At 33.6% G+C, this 19,032-nt stretch overlaps 1 protein-coding gene across 1 annotated transcript; it reads left to right on the forward strand.

Moving 5' to 3' along the window:
• The first annotated feature begins 16,574 nt into the window (after positions 1-16,574).
• On the forward strand, positions 16,575-18,563 carry LOC145792072 (uncharacterized). The gene has a single exon (XM_082872560.1). The coding sequence runs from the start codon at positions 16,575-16,577 to the stop codon at positions 18,561-18,563; it is 1,989 nt and encodes a 662-aa protein (XP_082728686.1).
• Positions 18,564-19,032: the final 469 nt, after the last annotated feature.

Below are 19,032 nucleotides of genomic sequence, written 5' to 3' on the forward strand. Positions count from 1 at the left end.
AGATTTTTGTTTATAATTATGATGGAAGATGATCTTGTTATGACATTTACAATAATTAACACCATAGAAGGTACCATAGCATAACCCATTAAAATATTGAGGTTTTGTTTGCAAAGAACTAATTTAGCTTGGCTTTTTGATTTTTAGGCTAATTTTAATTTGGCTAAATTAATTCTGTTTGGAAAATTTTTGTAACTTTTTTTTGGTTTGGATGTGATGATTGTGAGAAAAAAAATTATAATTTGAATGTGATATTTTATTTTATTAATTAAATTAACTTATTTTTATTTTTTTGTGCTAATTTAACTATTTTAATCTTCCCAAACAAAGCCGGATTAAGTCTAGGACTTTTGACATTAAAATGTGGAAGATGCTAAAAAAGAGTGAAAGAGATGCTTCAACATGTCGACTGTTTGGGGTAACCTAAGTCACTTTTTGTTTTTGAATTTCTTTTGTTTTTAGTGATATTTTTAAAAAAATTTATGTCAAATTATTTTATTTTTAATTTTTCGATCCATCTTGTGTAGACAAATGTAAAAAGTAAGATTGTGTTTGGTAGAGTTTTCTAAATATGATATGAGAGTATGAGTTGTATTTTGAGTTTGTGAGTTGTGGAATTATGATTTGAGTTGTTTGGTTATGGTTTTTGAATAGAGTGTTGAATTGAGTGTAGAATTGAGTTTTGAAAGTTTGATTTGACATGTGAAGTAAGAAAATTTGTTTGGTTATGAGTTTTGGAAAGAGTTTTTAAAAATTAATTCAAATTGTTATAACTCATAACAAAACACATTATTTTCACACTATTAAAAATTCTGATCAACACTCATAATCAAACTCTTTTTAAAATTCAATTAAAAAAATTTATTATTAACAGAAAATAGCAGTAATCAATTTTTTAATTGAAAATACTACAAAGGAAATAATTTTTTTTTTCAAAATAAATATTCAAAAAATTTAAATCATAAATATTTAAATAATCTAAAAAATTTAATAAGTAAAAATTAAAATAAATATTCAAAAAATTTAAATCGTAAAAATTTAAATAATTTAAAATGTTAATATTTTAAATTTAAAAACAACTCTACACTCAAATCGTAACTAAACACATAAAACAAAACTCAATTAAGAAATTATTTTTAAAACTCATAACCAAACACATAACTCAAAACTCCATACTACTTTCACAACTCTACACTCAAATCGTAACCAAATACATAACAAAAAAATTAAAATATTTAAAAATATTTTTATAAAATAGAGTTTGAATTTATTTTTATAAAATATTTTAAAATTAAAAAAATTAAAATCGTAATATTTTGAAATTAAAATATTTAAAAATATTCAAAAAATTAAAAATTTAAAAAATCATAACATATTTAAATATTTAAATATTTAAAATCTTAACAAAATTAAAATATTTTAAAAATATTTTTATAAAATAGAGTTTGAATTTATTTTTATAAAATATTTAAAAATTTAAAAAATTAAAATCGTAATATTTTGAAATTAAAATATTCAAAAAATATTCAAAAAATTAAAAAAATCGTAACATATTTAAATATTAAAATATTTAAAATCTTAACAAAATTAAAATATTTTAAAAATATTTAAATATTTAAAATATTTAAAAAATTAAAATATTGATTTGAATTGAGTTTTGAAAAAAGTTTTGAATTATGTGTTTGGTTATGAGTTTTGAAAAGTAATAATTATGTTTTGAATTGAGTTTTGAAAAATGGGTATAGAATTATGATTTGAAAGCTCAAAACAAACAACACACTCAAATCAATGGGTGAAACTATAATTCAAAAACGCTTACCAAACGGAGGTTTTTTTTTTGTCTCAAAAAAAATTAAAAAATATTCAAAATAAGTAAAAAATTATAGTATTTTTAAATTTTTTTTTTTTGTCTTTTCTAGACTATTTTTTTATTATTTTAATTTATATTTAGAAGTCTAATTCTTTTTTTAAAAAAAATTCTACTAAAAACGAAAAGCCATATAGACTCTCAAAGGATTCCCAAAAGCTGTGGCAGTAATGCAATGCCATCCTGCTTAGGGGTGAGCATGCTTTGGATTGGTTCGGATTGGGGCAAAATCAGAATTAATTTGTTATTTATGGTTTTTAAAAAATTAAAACCCATCCAATTCGTTTAAATCGTGGAACTAATCCGAACCAATCCATTTAAACACGAATTGGATCGATTTAGGACCACAGATTTATATAATTAAATAACAAAAAATATATATAACATTTTAATTTCATAAAAATGTAAACATAACATCAAACAAAAGCAACAAACACAAGTAATAAAACTGGATACACATTACACAAAGTAGAGTTTTCATCTGTATTAAAACTAAACATAGTATCAAACAAAAGCAATAAGAAGACTGGTTTAGCTTTTGTATGAAATAAGAAATGATATTATGTGGGAGTGTCTATAATATAAATATAGACTACTTGTATACGGTCCAGATCAGTTCCAATCTGGAACTGCGGGATTCAATCCGGAACAGATTTGTGGCCTACGGATTTTTAAATTTTCAATTCGGAACCGAACGACAGATTTAAAAAATCTATCCAAACTTGCCGAATTAGAATAGACTAGATCGAATTATGAATTATATGGATTTCTCGCTCAACCCTAATCTTTCTGGTGGAGTCCACTCTTGGTTCCTTTCCAACATTTTCACGTTTTTTAGGGTCCACCGAATAGATATAAATGTTACATATACTTTTTTATATATATTTTTTTTATTTTAAAATATAAGTGAGTAAATTCTATATATATTTATGAATGTGAATCATATTGTTTTGTATCTAAAAATGAGTAAATATCCTGTTTGGGAACTTTGGGAACTTTTGACTTTTAGTCAAAAAATTTAAAAGTTATTATAAGTTGTCACATCACTTTCTCTATTCTTTTACATATTTTTTTTCTTAGAAAGTCAAAAATTTACTAAAATAACCTGTTTCCAAACGAGACAAGTTGGCTTTTTGATTTTAGCTTGGCTAAAAAAATATGTTTGGGATGATAGTTGACTTTTTTTTATAGTCGATTTGATAGTTGTGAGAGAAAAAATGAAATGATTATGATTTGGATGTAAAATTGTCTTATTAACTATTTTAGCATATTTTATCTTTATTGACTATTTTAATTAAAAAAGCTAAAAAGTTAACTTCCCAAACAGGACCATACATAACATTGCTCGTAAAAGAAAAATTTAAAGTTTTGATTGGATATCAATGCATTAATATCGGATGACATTTGCATTCAATACATCAGCCCGTTTTTTAGAGTATCTCCACTGTTAGAATAGTAGAGAGAGAGAGAAAAATAATTTGTATTGTATTGAATGAATTGCCATATACAATAGAAGGCCTGTATATATAGGCTGAGAAAAAGTATGATACTAAAAATCTAATTATGATAAATAGTATCCTATAAGAGACTTAACTATGGCAATACTAAATATATCTGGAAAATCAATACCTAATAAATGTAGGAATATATACCATATATACATTAACATTCCCTCTCAAATTCAAGGATGATAAATATCTTGAGTTTGGAGAGAGAAACTAAAACATGAAATAAAACTAAATAAAATAAAAGGCAAATAGATTGCAAAATCCGAACAGGAGTGCAAAGGCTCTTGAAATAGATCAGAGGTTGAAACTAAAGCCGGGAGACAATTTACGATTTTGTCGGACCACTGTAAGAACCGGCTGAAACTAATGCCAGGACAATTTAAGGTCGTGCCGAACCGATATAGAAACTGGTTGGAACTAATGTCGAGAGACAGTTTATGGTCGTGTTAAACCATTGTAGGAACTGGCTGGAACTAATGCTAGGACAGTTTAAAGGGATTATGCCGAACCGATGTAGGAGCTAATCAGAATCAATGTCGGGATAGTTTACGAGGTCATGCCGGACCGTTGTAGAGACTGGATGTTAAACTAGTAAGCGTGGCACACAGATTACTTATGACGTGGTGCTGAACGATGATGGCAACAGATGACTGAGTGTGCCAGAAAGCGGCTTGGATGGTGCGCCAGAGGGCGAGTTTGGTGGTGTGCCAAGTGAGAGCGGCTTGGATTGTGTAACGATCCCAAAATTCGTATCTGAAATTACTTTTAAGTCCTTGTGGGTTAATGCATTTTAATTTAACGAAATTTGTTCAAATTGAGGAATTATTGTTGAGTCACGGCTTTAAAATTGAAATTATCGACCTTTACGGGTTCAGAAATTAAAATTGACTATTTGGATATGTTAATGGGAATTTTTAGAGCTACTTGGAAAAATTAATTAGAAATTTAATTCGTTTGATTCGTTAATGCATGTTTAGGTGGTTAACTTTGTACTGCAAATTAAAGGCCTTAGAGGCTTCAGAAACTAGAATAGGGGACATATTTATGATCAGCACAATTTTTAGAGTCATCAGGAAAGTTTAATTGAAATTTTATTTTACGCGATTCATAAGGCCACGTTTGGCTCTCCCTTGTGTTAAGCTTGTGTGTGTGATATATTTATATATATAGAGATATGCCATATGAGTTGTGAACTCATCTTTTTGAAGTAAAAAAAAAAAAAAAACAAAATATCTAAAGAGAGAGAGAGTGGAAACCGTGAAAGGGAGAGAGGGAAGAGAGACAAACTTTCTCAACATCCATGGAGGCTTTGAAGATGATTGAAGAGAATTGAAGGAAGAGGAAGAAGATCACCCATGGAACTTGGGGGAAATTGAAGAGAGCTAAGAGATAGACAAAGATTGAGCTAGGTATGATAATCTATCTTGAAACCTTGTGTTTAAAGTATCAATTTGGTGAAATCATAAAGATCTTGGAAGATTTAAACCCATTTGGGGTTAAGGTTTTATCTATATATTTGCTTGAGCTAATTTGAGGAATTAGAAGTTGAATTCTCTAATTTTGTTTATGAGTGGAGCTCAAGCTCATGGATATCATGAAATAAACTTTAGATTATGCAAGAATGAAGTGAATTTGTGGGTTGTGGGTTGTGTTTTTGAGAACCTTGAAGATCATGAAAGATTAAACATTAATCTTGAACTTTGAGACAAGGATTGAATTGTTTAAAATGAAATTGCACTTGGTTGATGTTAGTTTATCATGTTATGGGGCAATTTTACATGTTTTTGAGTGATTTATGTTAAGAACCAAGCTTAGGAATGGAAAAACCAAGTGTTGGAGCAAGAAGAGCCATTTTCGGACTGCAAACTGCCTAGAGCTGCACGTGCGGCTCTATTTCCCGTATGTGCGGGAGACAGCTTTGTCCAGTCAACTTTGAATAAGCATGTCTTTTGCCTCGAGACTCCGTTTTGAGTGATTCTTGAGCCTAAAATCAAGCCCTAGAAGTCTAGTTTTCAATGGTGGTGGTCTCACTCTCAAATTCTAAATACAGAAATAGTTATGCCCAAATTAGTGACGACTATTCACTTTCTATCAACCAGTTTTGTGCCATTTCTTCACCTAAACCATTTCCCATCGATTTCTCCTATTTTCTGAGACATGGATTATAACTTATTAAGGAATAATGAGCTTGGTACCACCACGGCTAATTGATTGAATGATCAAAGAGAATAAGTAAATGATCGAGTATAATTTCATATTATGTGTTGTGCACTGTACTTGTAGGTTGAGACGAGGACATCATCCCATTACTACCGGGAGCCGATCACTGTGAGTAATAGTAGTGTAACGTTACATTTCACTATGATTATGATTTATGTATTGATGTTTGTGAATGGCCTATTCCATCGATATTGTGCTTTGATTAAATTAATAGATATGTTTGAATAATGGCATTGATATGGACCAAAGGTCATTCTGTCCTTATTAATAGAAGTGGGCCCGAGGCCATTATGATGTGAATGGTTCTGTCTTTATCAATAGTACTATAGTGATACATGTGCCTTCTGGTAATAGTTATTATTAATGTTCTGTTATTCGCAAGACAACTATGTCTGTAATAAACCATAGGGAAATGTAAGTGCACTATTGTGTAATGGTATTCTGATGAATCTGAAGTTATTCTGTTCTGTTTATTCGTTCCGTTTATGCTATGACATGATATGAATTGTTCGGTCTTTAAGACCTAATGATTTCTGGTATGGAACAAAGTGTTGTACGGAACTAAGTGTTGCAGTGGGAGTCACCTCTAGAATCCGTACGAGACACCTTTTGAGTCCATACATATGTGAACTGGGCCTATGGCCAATTTGTGACATCTGGGCCTATGGCCGTTCTGTATCTGTTAGGCCTATGGCCGTTCTGTATTATCTGTGGGCCAGAGGCCGTTCTGTAAGATTTGTGGGCTTAAAGCCGTTCTGTATCACATCTGAGCTTAAAGCCGATCCATATCATATCTGTGGGCTTAAATCCGTTCTGTATCATATATGGGCCCGAGGTCGTTCTGTATTATATATGGGCCCGATGCCGTTCTGTATTATATGTGAACCTGAGACCGTATTGAAATATAGTTAGGGATAAGACCTGTATATGGTTGGTATCTGTCTATTTATTTTATCCAAGGTTTTGCTTATTCAATTAACCTTCTTAAGTTGCTATTATTCACCGAGCGTTGCTCATTCTGTTTTATGTATATTTCTGTAGGTGCCATCGGGGATTGACACTAGAGTTATACTAAGGTTCGCTTGTCTGCCAAGTCACCTGGGGTATGTCTCCACGTGGAGGCCTTAATTTATTGTTGGGAGTCTTATAAATTATTAAGTCTTATGTAAGAGTGTGTGAGATCTATATAAAATCTGTGACTGTATAGGTATATTTGGAATGTATTTAAATGCTTAAATCCAATTAAACCATCATGTATGGACAAGCTCAATGGATATTATCTTTTATTGATATTGCTTCCGCCTAAGGCCCCATATATGGTTAAATATTATTTTAAAATTCTGTTTTGAGGCCTATGTACAGGCCGGTCGTGGACCAAACTTTTAGGAGCGGGTTTGGGTCATGACAGATTGTACGCCAGAGAGGGGCGACTTGGGTTGTGCGCCAGAGAGTGTGGCTTGGATTGTGCACCAAAGGAGACGGCTTAGGTGGTTTGCATGGTGTATAACCATGTTCACCATAATATAGGTATAATACCCCCCTCCAAACTCAAATAGGTTTAAAGATAGAAACTAATTTGAGATTGAAGTAGAGAGAAAGGTAGAGTGGAGAAAAAAAAATGTATTGTGAGTAAAAAACAAAAAAAAAAATATAATAGAAATATTTGAGATAGAAATAAACCAACGAACAAAGAAAGAGATTATCACGAAACGATACTGACAGGAAAACATGACAGTGGAATAGGTTGAGGTCCGACGGGTGGCTGGTAAGGCGAAGAACACCAAGAGCTTAACCTATAGCTCTGATACCATGTTAGAATAGTATAGAGAGAGAGGAAAATAATATGTATTGTATTGAATGAATTGTCCTGTACAATAGAAGGGCTGTATATATAGGCTGAAAAAGAGTATCTTACTAGAAAGCTGATTATAAGAAAGAGTATCTTATAAGAGACTTAACTATGGCAATACCTAATATATCTAGTAAATCAACATCTAATATATGTAGGAATATATGCCATATATACATTAACATCCACCATATTCATTTTTTAGGGTCTGACATGTATGTGCTTCTTAGTAGACACGTATTTGGGTTTGACACGAATAGCTGTAGATATCGTAGAGCATTTCCAATAGTATTACCAAAAAGTGAGGCTCAATTGTGTGTCATGTGTTTATTAGTTTAGAGAGTGCATGCATACTTCAATGAAGTAGTTAAGGTATATGTTGAAATTTGTGTTATATAAGAATGAGATACACATAAATGTATATAAATATATATATATACACATAATACTAGTAATGGGGTCATACTTTTATACATACTCTATTTAAACTATGTATTATATGTAAATTATGACATTTATGATGTTAATTATAAAAAATTGTTAGAATTAAATTTTTTTTCAGTAAGGTATAATAAAAAATCTTTTATTTCATAACCAAAACAATGGTCATAACTAATAATCAAGTTATAAGTAATACACAATAGATTAATAACCAAAGATCATAAATATTATAATTAAGATATATGATACACATTCCAAAAAAAGTGTTTGTGTATGGTATTGCCCTTAATATGATTATAATCCCCGTAAAAGCAATGGTGGCTATTTATTAATTTATTTTATAAAAAAAAAGGAGAGCAGTACAACGCCCACGGTGCTCTTTACTTTAGTAACAAAGTTAACTTGCTTAACAAAAGAAACCCATTGGAGAGGGAGAAAAGAGTTTGCTTGTTGCCTGGTATAACTCCTGACATTAATAAGTTCTTAACGAATTTTATATCATTAATATTACTTTGCTTTGACACCATTAGGTTCTTAATGACTTTTATATCATGTTTGTTTATTACTTTGCTTTGCTTTTCCTTGTTGGGTCTTGAGCTATTATTTCTTGCTCTTCACTCCTTCCTATCATTCCTATAGCAAGTATATAGACTAGTTGGTAGAAAAATATACTGGATCTGAATGAAGCAAGAAAGAAAGAGCTTCAGCAACATTATCATTCAGATTGAAGCAGTAAAGCTCTACTCTACCTCTCAGATGAGTTGGCAATGACAATGCAAGTGGGTTCTCAAGGTAATAATTACATGCGATTTTTTTATTTTTATTTTTTAAACCTGGATTATGAATTGGGTCTCCTCTATGTTCACCTTCTTAAACTTGGTTTCTTCGTATTTTTTTGCCCCTCTTGAAAAAAAAAAAAAGAAAAAAAAAGAAGACATTTTCTTTTCAATCTGGGTACCAGAGGATCGAAATCATTTAAGCGAAGTAGTACACTACCAAGTAGGGATAGAATTAAGAGAAGACTAAGGCCATAGACTCTTTATTTTTGTGAAAAATTCTATTTACCATAACACTTTTAAAATATATATCTTATTTTATAGATAATAAAATAACAAAGATATATATCTCATTCTTCTACCATTTTACATTTTTTTTCCCTTTTTTTTCACCAAAAAAAATTTGTTTATCAGAAAAGAGATTACTTTTATAGTATTTGAATATTTTTTATATGTATAGATAGTTTATATATATCATTTGCACATATATGTGTGTTTGTATATATGATAAAACAATTTATTAGTTTTCGACCCTTTCGGTGATGAAATCCTAGTTTGGTCTCTACCACCAAGAAACCCCCAAATTTGACCCCAAAATAAGACATAAATGTTGTTAACAAGAGAGGATTAGATCCCGGGAGAGAGAGGGGCACTTAGGTACGAGATGATAAAAAGTTAAGTAATCATAATTTGTGATTTAGAAATAAAATTATTTATTTTTCATAAACATTTTTTAAATCACAAAAGTATAACAACACCATAAAAATACGCAATATTATCACAAAATATGTAATTTTATTTTTGAATTACAAATTGTTGTAAATCATATTCTTGCCAGTAACATGAGATACAAAAGTGATTTGAAAAAGATATTACTTGTTAAGTCACATAATTTTGATTAGGGTTAATAAAATCAATAATCTCCAAAGTAAGCATTCTTCCTAAATTTGGTCTCTAATATTTTAATTGTGCTGATTTAGTCCCAATTTATTTATTTTACATCAATGTTGTCCGTAGCTCTATCTGCTTCATCATATCACTTTTTTAGTTACACCGTTAATTTTTACATTGTTTGTTGTCTCATTTTGATCCTGATGTATTCAATTTTTATTTATGCGATCCCTAGCTCAGAATTCGTCAAATATATATTTATGTTAGATCACTTTTGTGTCTCATATTTCAAGCAAGAACGTGTTTCTCACCACATTATAATACAATATAACAAAATTATCACATGAAGCCTAATTGCTAAAATTCTCTCCCAAACTCGAAAATTACAAGAATAAGTTATACTTTTCATCCCTGTAATTTAACTTAAATTTTATTTTAGTCTCTATTATTTTAATTTGAATAATTTGGTTATTTACGTCCAGTTTAAGTTTAGTTATCCCGTCTAAATTTCAATTAAAATTTTTTGCATGTATATCTCAAGAGACTGACAAATGTTCCAAAATTGTTAATTTAACTGATGTAGGACAAGATTTTAAGACTTTTTATATTATAAGTTTTAGGTGGTGTTTGGCAAGTGGTTTTGGGGCTAAAATAGCCATAAAAAATAAATAAGCTATTTTAGATACAACAAACAAAATATCACATCGAACCCATAATCATTACACTCTTCTCCCACAAAAAAAGTCAAAAAATCTAAAAAGTCAAAAAGTCCTTCCCAAACCAAGCTTTTTAGCCCAAGCTAAAATAGCCAATAAAGTCAAAAAGTCAAAAAGCCAACCCACTTCCCAAACGGAGGCTTAATATTTTTGATATATTATTTTATTAGAATTCTTGTAATATCGTTCTAAATATTTTAGAATTATTAGGTTTCTTAATTTTATTATTTTGGAATTAGATTTTGATTAGGATTTTAAATAGTTTAGAATTTTAGTTGCCTATTCTCTTAGGTGCCGTTTGGTAACACTTACGTTTTCAGTTTTCTATTTATATTTACACAAATTTAAAAAACTCAAATAAAAACTTGTTTGGTAAAATTTTTGATTTATAAACCAGTGGTCTCAGTTTATAGATTTGGCTAAAAAAATGAAAACACAAAAAATGTGTTTCCATTTTGAGTTTTCAATTTTTTTTTTTTTTTTTACCACCCAACACTAGCCACCACCCGCCACCATTTTCCACCACCGTCTTCCGCCACCACCACCCACCACTCACCCCACCCCTACCACCACCTGCCACCACCACTCACCACCCACCTGCCACCACCACCCACCACCCGCCACCACTACCCACCAGCCACCACCCACTTGCCACCCACCCCTCGCCGCCACCACCACCACTACCACTACCACCACCACCCACCTACCATCCACCCGCCACCCGCGATTACCATCCATCGCCCGCTACCACCACTCGCCACCTACTTGCCACCACCACTCACCACCCACTTGCCACCACCATCCACCACCTGCCACTCACCCACCACCACCCACCACCACCACTACCACCACCATCACCCACCGCTCATCACCCACCCGCCACCCACCTACCACCACCCACTCGCTACCACCTACCACCCGTCACCGTCACCCACCCACCCACCACCGCCAGCACCACCCGCCGCCACCACCACCACCACTACCACCCACCACCTGCCACCGCCACCCACCCACCATCACCACCCATCTGCCATCACCCGCCATCCGCCACCCACCTGCCACCACCACCCACCCACCACCACCCCCCACCTAACCGTTACCACCACCCACCATCCGCCACCTACCTGCCACCACCACCCGCCACCACCACCACCACCACCACCACCCACTCGCTACCACCCACCACCCGTTACCGTCACCCACCCATCCATCACCACCACCCACCCGCCACCACCCGCCACAACCAGCTACCCACCACCCACCGTCACCACTTTCCATCACCGTTTTCTGCCACCACTTGCCATTTCTCACTCTTTTTTATATTTTAAATTTTTTTTAAACATTTTGTCAATTATCAAACGCGTTTGTAGTTTATGTTTTTCTAAAAATAAACAAAAAATAAACAAAAATCAGTTTATAAAATTTTTGTAAATATAAACTGAAAACGTAAATGTTACCAAACACACCTTTAGGTTTCCTAATTTGTGTTGATTTAAGTTTTATAGTTTATTTTAGAATTACTTTTCCTACAAATATTAGGTTTAGTTTATTATAAATAGTTATGTAAGCCTCGTGGCAAAGAAAACTTTTATATAACTTTTATACAACTTAAGATATTTTCTATTCCTTGTGGATTCAAGGTTTTATTTTTCTCGTGAATTCGAGAGCCCCTTTCGTCTGCTAGAACGATATCTAGTCCCCGTGTATTCTGCTGTGTCAAGTGGTATCAAAGCAAGAAGTCACCTAGCTCAATGGCACAAGACAGAGTAGATCATGCAAACCCTACTGGCGGTGATCGTGGGATCGAGGCCCTGTGGGTAGCATATGAGAAACAGCAAGAGCAGTTGAACAAAATTCGTGATCTGCTTATTGGCCTGAATCTCAATGCCAACAACAGGCCACCAGTGGTTGATAGGGTCCGTGCTGAGGGAGTTGCCCAAGGCCAACCTGTTAACCAGAACAGAGTGCGCACCGAAGGATTCGCTTGAGGTCAATCTGTTCAGAATGCTCCTAGACATCCCCTTCGTTGTCCATTTGATAGTGAGAAGGAGTCTGAACCAGAGTTTGAACAACTTCCAGCCAACTATCAACCCAAAAGGCAACAACAACAAGGGTTTGATGAGTACCGAATGAAGATAGATCTTCTCCAGTTCAATAGAAATCTGCATATTAAGGATTTTCTTGACTGGCTTTCAGAGGTGGAACAAATTTTTGGGATGATGGATGTTCCAGAATCAAAGATGGTGAAATTGGTGGCGTACAAACTAAAAGGAGGTGCTGCGGTATGGTGGGATCAATTGTAGAAAAATAGGCATCAACAAGGAAAAGAATCTGTACGGACTTGGCGTCGGATGAAACAACTCCTTCAAGATAGATTTTTACCACCAGATTATGATCAATACTTGTTTCAATTGTACCAAAATTGCACCCAAGGAAGCCGAACTGTATTTGATTATACAACTGAATTTTGCCGACTTTCAGATCGCAATAATCTGAATGAGACCGAAGGACAGCGTGTAGCCCGGTATCTCAATGGGTTAAAATTAACCATTCGAGAGAAGATGGGGCTATCAGTAGTGTGGACTGTGGATGAAGCACATAATATGACTCTCAAAGTTGAACTAATGGAGCACAAGACAACCTATTCTGGATATTGTCGGAACCTTCCTGATTTATCGTTTCCTACTAGGGAAAAAGGAAAAGGGGCTACCCAACCAACAATTCCAGTAAATCAGCAGAGGAGTATTGCTGGTGGAGGAGGAGGAAACAGATGACTGGATCAAGTAGCAGAGAGGCACCTTGAAACACCAATCCTTATACCAAACCAACAACGGATAAGTGTTATAGATGTGGTACGCTTGGCCATCGCTCTAGTGTGTGCCCAGAAAGAAGGATTGCTAATTTAGTTGAAGAAGAATATGAAATTGGGGATGATGGAGATGCAGAATATGAGGGTGATCAGTATGAAGGTGCTGAACTTGCCAGAGAAGAAGGAGAACGAGTTAACTGTGCAGTTCAAAAGGTTATATTTACACCAAAAGCTGAAGACCTCAGTCAACGTCACAGTATTTTTCGCTCTTGTTGTACCATAAATCAAAGGTGTGTGACCTTATTGTGGACAGTGGAAGTTGCGAAAATTTTGTGGCTAAACGATTGGTAATGCACTTGAAGTTGTCTCCTGAACCACACCCTCTCCCTACAGTATTGGCTGGATCAAAAAAGGACCTGCTGTCAAGATAACCGAAGTATATAAGGTACCTATTTCTATTGGCAAACATTATAAATCCGATGAATTATGTGATGTGGCTGATATGGATGCTAGTCATGTATTACTTGAAAGACCTTGGCAATTTGATGTGGATATTACATTTAGAGGGCGAGACAACACTTATGTGTTTAATTGGGAGTCTCATAAAATTGCTATGAGTCCCTTAAAGCAACACACAGTGCCTCCGAAAGTCAAAGCGAAGTCTTTCCTCACTATAATGTAAAACAAGATTTTAAGACTTTTTATATTTTAAATTTTAATATTTTTGATATATTATTTTATTAGAATTCTTGTAATATCGTTTTAAATATTTTAGAATTATTAGGTTTCTTAATTTTATTATTTTGGAATTAGATTTTGACTAGGGTTTTAAATAATTTAGAATTTTAGTTTCCTATTCTCTTAGGTTTCCTAATTTGTATTGATTTAAGTTTTTTAGTTTAGTTTATTCACTTTTCCTACAAGTATTAGGTTTAGTTTATTATAAATAAGCCTACAAGCATATGTAATTGATTCATTCAATAATATTTTAAAGAGTTTTTCTTTTATCTTTCTTATGGATTCAAGAGTGTTCTTGTGGATTCAAGAATTCTCGTATACTAGAACGATATCTAGTTTCGTGTGATTTATTCCGCTGGAATAACCAAATTGAAACTAGACTTAAAAATATAGAGATTAAATTATTCAATTTAAAATAATAAGGATCAAAGTAAAATTTGAATCAAATTAGAAGAGTTAAAAATATAATTGATCCAAATTACATTCTTTGATATTTAAATCAGAGTGTACACATGGAAATAAGGTTCAAGACTCTTCTATTGAAGAAGATTCATTGCCAAGATCATACTATGGACTAGAACAAGATAGATCTGACAAAGATAGATCTGACAAAAAAAAAAAAAAAGATAGATCTGATAAAAATTTTAAAAATAAAATAAAATAAATAAAATCTTAACAAAAATAACATGGACAAAAATAAGACACAAATAATTTAACAAAAATTTCACTTGATACATTACAAAATTTTGATGAATTTAGAGTTTTTTTTTTTTTTTTTTGATGACCGGATGTTCAGGCCAGCTTACATGCACCTGGACTAATCTTGGAATCCACACAAAAGGGGTGTTTGGGAAGTTAGTTTTTAGGTTTTTTTTTTTTATTTTTTTTTATTTATTTTTATTTTTTATTACAAGACAAATTAGTTACAAAATAAAAAAAAATAAATCCAAACAAAATATCACATCAAACCCCATAATCATTTCACTTTTTCTCTTATAAACATCATATCAAACCACAAAAAACCCAACTATCTTTCCAAACACAAAATTTTTTTTCATCCAATAATATCCTACAACTAAAAAAACCAACAAAAAAGCCCACTTCCCAAACACTCACAAAGTGTACCCTCTACACGGATCGGGCAAATCTTGGACAAAGTCCGTGGGCATGGCCCCAAGGAGTGGATTGCTCTTGATGGGAGTTGAACTTGAGACCTACAAGGAGCACCCTAGGCCCCAAGTTACACCCATTAGACTAACCCCTTGGAGTTATGAATTTAGAGCTGAGAATCACATATCAGACAAACTACATATTTGTAGAGACTAAAAGAGTGACCAAATTTATAAATAAAAAAAAAAGGACCAAAAAGCTGATATGACAAATATACCCTTTGTTACAAATTTTTGATGAAAATAGAGTTGGGGATAACAATGACACAAATTGAGTACGTTAAGGACTAAATTGGTGCAATTGGTAGATTGGAGATGAAATTGAGACAAAGCACATACTTTGGGGACTATTGGTGGTAATAACCTTTTTGATTAATTTGGAGCTAGGGATCACATTGATAAAAATTGGATATATTAGGGATTAAATTGACACAATTTAAATATTAGATACCAAAATAAGACAACAAACAAGGGACTAATGTTTGGGAACAATTTTAGGGACTAATGTTGTAACTAAAAGAAGTTATATGATGAAAATGGAGCTAAGGATGACGTTGACGCAAATTGGACACTTGGGCCATGTTTGATTCACAACACTAATAGTGAGGTATTAATAATCCTATTAAATTAGTGTGGTATTAGTTATCCCACCCCTACCCCATTACTAATAATCCTACAAATTTGTTGGATTAATTATCCATTAGATTAATAATCCTAAATCAAAATGTCAAAACAAACATAGGATGATTGGGCCCACAGATTAATAATCCTAATCCCATGCTTTAATCCTTCCAATCAAACATGCCCTTGAGGGACTAAATTGGCGCAACTGAACAGGGACCAAAATAAGATGAAACACATATATTTTAGGGATAAAAAATGAAGCTAAGGTAGGAAGTGTGAGAAACTATAATCTGGTCCAACTGTTTGGTTAATCTCTACTAGATATTATTAGTTCATTAAAATAAAATTATTAGTGCTTTTGACGCACAATACCGGATAGGGAAAACAGTAAACACATAAACAAAATTTTGAAGTGAGTCTTCCATAATGCATTCTCAATCTTGTCTAAGGGTTCAACTAGTTTGAAGTGAGTTTTAACCTTGATTTTATTTGGGGAGCAACAAGAAGGCTGTTTTTATCTTTCAATTTTTTATTTTATTTATTTTTAGTACTAGGCAAAAGATGAAACAAGTAGGCACAACCTAGTCTATGAACAAAATCTTGCATAAAAAATCAGATCAACTATCCTAGATTCCTTGAAGTCCTCTAGAATTTTTTCTTTCAAATTAAACACAATGATAGCCTGATCTTAATAACCTTGGGTGTCTTTTGGTACCTATATGTAAATTCTTGACACTGCATAGACTGAATGAGTTTGTTGGGTAAGTCTCTTAAGTTGATTCTGTTTGGCATGAGATGAGACTTGCTAGTAAAAATTATTATTGTTGTGCTGTGTAGGTTGTGTTTGTCGATTTCTTGGGCGTCTTAAGCTTTTTGAACTAGTTGTCTAACCTCAAAATAATTTTTTTTTTTTTTATAATCTCAATAGGTTGATATTGATAAAGAAGGCAAAAGACGGTGGGTATGATGGATCCGATTCTAGAACGGTTGAGGAGACTATGGGACCTGTGGAATATTCGAGTGCTAGTTCTCCTTAGTCTCAATTTACAAATCATTCTTTTTATCTTTGGCAATCGCAGAAAGTACATGTCATCAACATGGCTCAACATGTTTGTTTGGTTGGCCTACTTACTTGCTGATTGGGTAGCAACTTTTGCGCTTGGCAATCTCTCTCGTGCCCAACGTGATCATAATGTTGTGGACAATAGCAATGCATTGGGGGCAATATGGGCACCCTTGCTTTTGTTGCATCTTGGTGGTCCAGATACCATAACAGCTTATTCATTGGAAGATAACCAGTTGTGGTTGAGGCAATTGATGGGACTGAGCGTTCAAGCTTTTGTGACAATCAACGCCATTTTTATGTCTTGGAGGAATTATTCCTGGTTTTCGTATTTGTCAATTCCAGCACTTGTGGCTGGAATTCTTAAATATGGGGAGAGAGTGTGGGTTCTCAGGTCAGCAAGCAATGACAAATCAGGAGACATTGTACCATTTGATAATGATCTAGTTGCTGAAAGTCTTGATGGTCATACCAAGGACAAATATGTAAGCACTCTAGTTATGGCCCAAAAATTGGTCAAGGAATTTAAGCGTTATATGGAGAACTACGACACTGGAAGATTTCTTTTTAAACTGCCTTCCAATCTGTCGTCCAAGAGGGTGCTATGGAGGGACAAGTGCACGAGTGATGATACATATTTTTGGGATGCATTGGAGGTTGAAGCGGGACTTATGTATGATTTGTTCTATACAAAGGCATCCATAACGTATACCAAGTGTGGGTGTGTTATACGCTCCATTAGCTTCATTTGTACTATGTTTGTGTTGGTAGGATTGTTTTGGATTATATCCAAGAAAGAGAAGTGGCATAATGAGCGCTACTACAACGACTTCATGATTGACATTACCATCACAGGAGTGTTGCTTGTAGGAGCTCTGGCATTGGAGATTTATTCAATGACGGCAATATTATGCTCTGATTGGACAATGCTTTGGCTAATTGAGCATGCGAAAGGAGAATGGGTGATTCAGTTGAGACAAAAGTTCCCTTGGTTTTACCAAAAGAAGAAATGGTCTAAGAAGGTAGGGCAATTTGACCTACTTGGTTTTTGCGTCAAAGAAAACGAGGTTGCTAAGTTTTTTTGTATTAGATACATACTTGGACTTTTGAAATTTGAAGACAAGTTTGATAGGTACATGCATCAGACTTGTGTGGCTGTACCTCCTAATCTATATCGCACGGTTTTAGACTACTTTCATTATTGGAGTAATCCAAGTGTAGCAAAACTAGATGAGGTTGCTCAAGCTACCTTAATAGCCTCCGTGAAGGTCTTAGATCCTCATCCCCCAGCTTTCTATGAGCTAGTCATTATTTTTCACGTAGCAACAGAAATGCGTTACCATTTGGAGTTTAATGATACTTCCCAACAAGGTGCCAACTCCTCCTCTGGACATGACGGCCAAATTAAGGAAATATGCAGAACTTTATCGCATTACATGATGTATCTTCTCCTCATGCGCCCTTCGGCGTTGCCCATTGCTCTATCAGACACTGAGCTAAAAGTCTTGATCCATGATCTCAAAATGTTTTTCGAGGATACGAAGGATGTAAGAGAAGCTTGTCAAACGTTGAAAGATTATTCCATACAATCACAAGACCCCCCCAATCTACGCCGCATAGTACCTGTTGCACAAAAAATTGTGAGAAATTTCTGGGGATGGGAAAGACTGAAATCCTTGTGGTTGGGAATGCTGGGCTATGCAGCAATTAAGGGGCAGAAAAATTATCATCTTCAACAGCTCAGACAAGGAGGTGATTTTCTCACTTTGTTGTGGTTCTTTATACCACAATCTAATATATTGGATAGAATTGACGCTGTGAAAGTAGGCAGGCAAATAAATAATCAAGTGACACAGCTGATTACAAGTAACATTGATAGTTATGCCTCTTAGACATATCATCAATGTAGGAATGATGGAATTTTGTGGAGGCTATGCCTTTTGCCATCTTATCGACAATATGGGGAATGTTAGGAATGATTGCATCTTCAATAACAAGCAAATAATTGAATTGTGAAGACCAGAATGGCCATTTGGGTAAAGCAAGCAAGAATGGAAGACAAAAGATTTTACTATAATGAGTTCATTGTCGAGTTGCAACAAATCAAAGGTAATAGGTGATGGGTCTCTCTATTGTAATATTGGAATGATAATTTGTGGGTGTTTGGGTATGCTTACTTCAATTTTAGTTTTAAGTGACTATATAGTAAGTGATTTTAGATTTCAATTCTAAGTAGAAGTTGTAAATGTGTTTGGTGAAAAATAAATTATGACTTTTAGTAATAGTGTTTTTGTAGAGTGTTTAGTAGAAAATGGCTTTTTTTGTTATGTAGTTGTGAGTAAAAAGTTAAAAGATGAGAAG

The sequence above is a fragment of the Camellia sinensis genome, chromosome 5 (assembly GCF_055761805.1).
Source record: "Camellia sinensis isolate YWXY chromosome 5, ASM5576180v1, whole genome shotgun sequence".
In the NCBI taxonomy this organism is placed as follows: domain Eukaryota; kingdom Viridiplantae; phylum Streptophyta; class Magnoliopsida; order Ericales; family Theaceae; genus Camellia; species Camellia sinensis.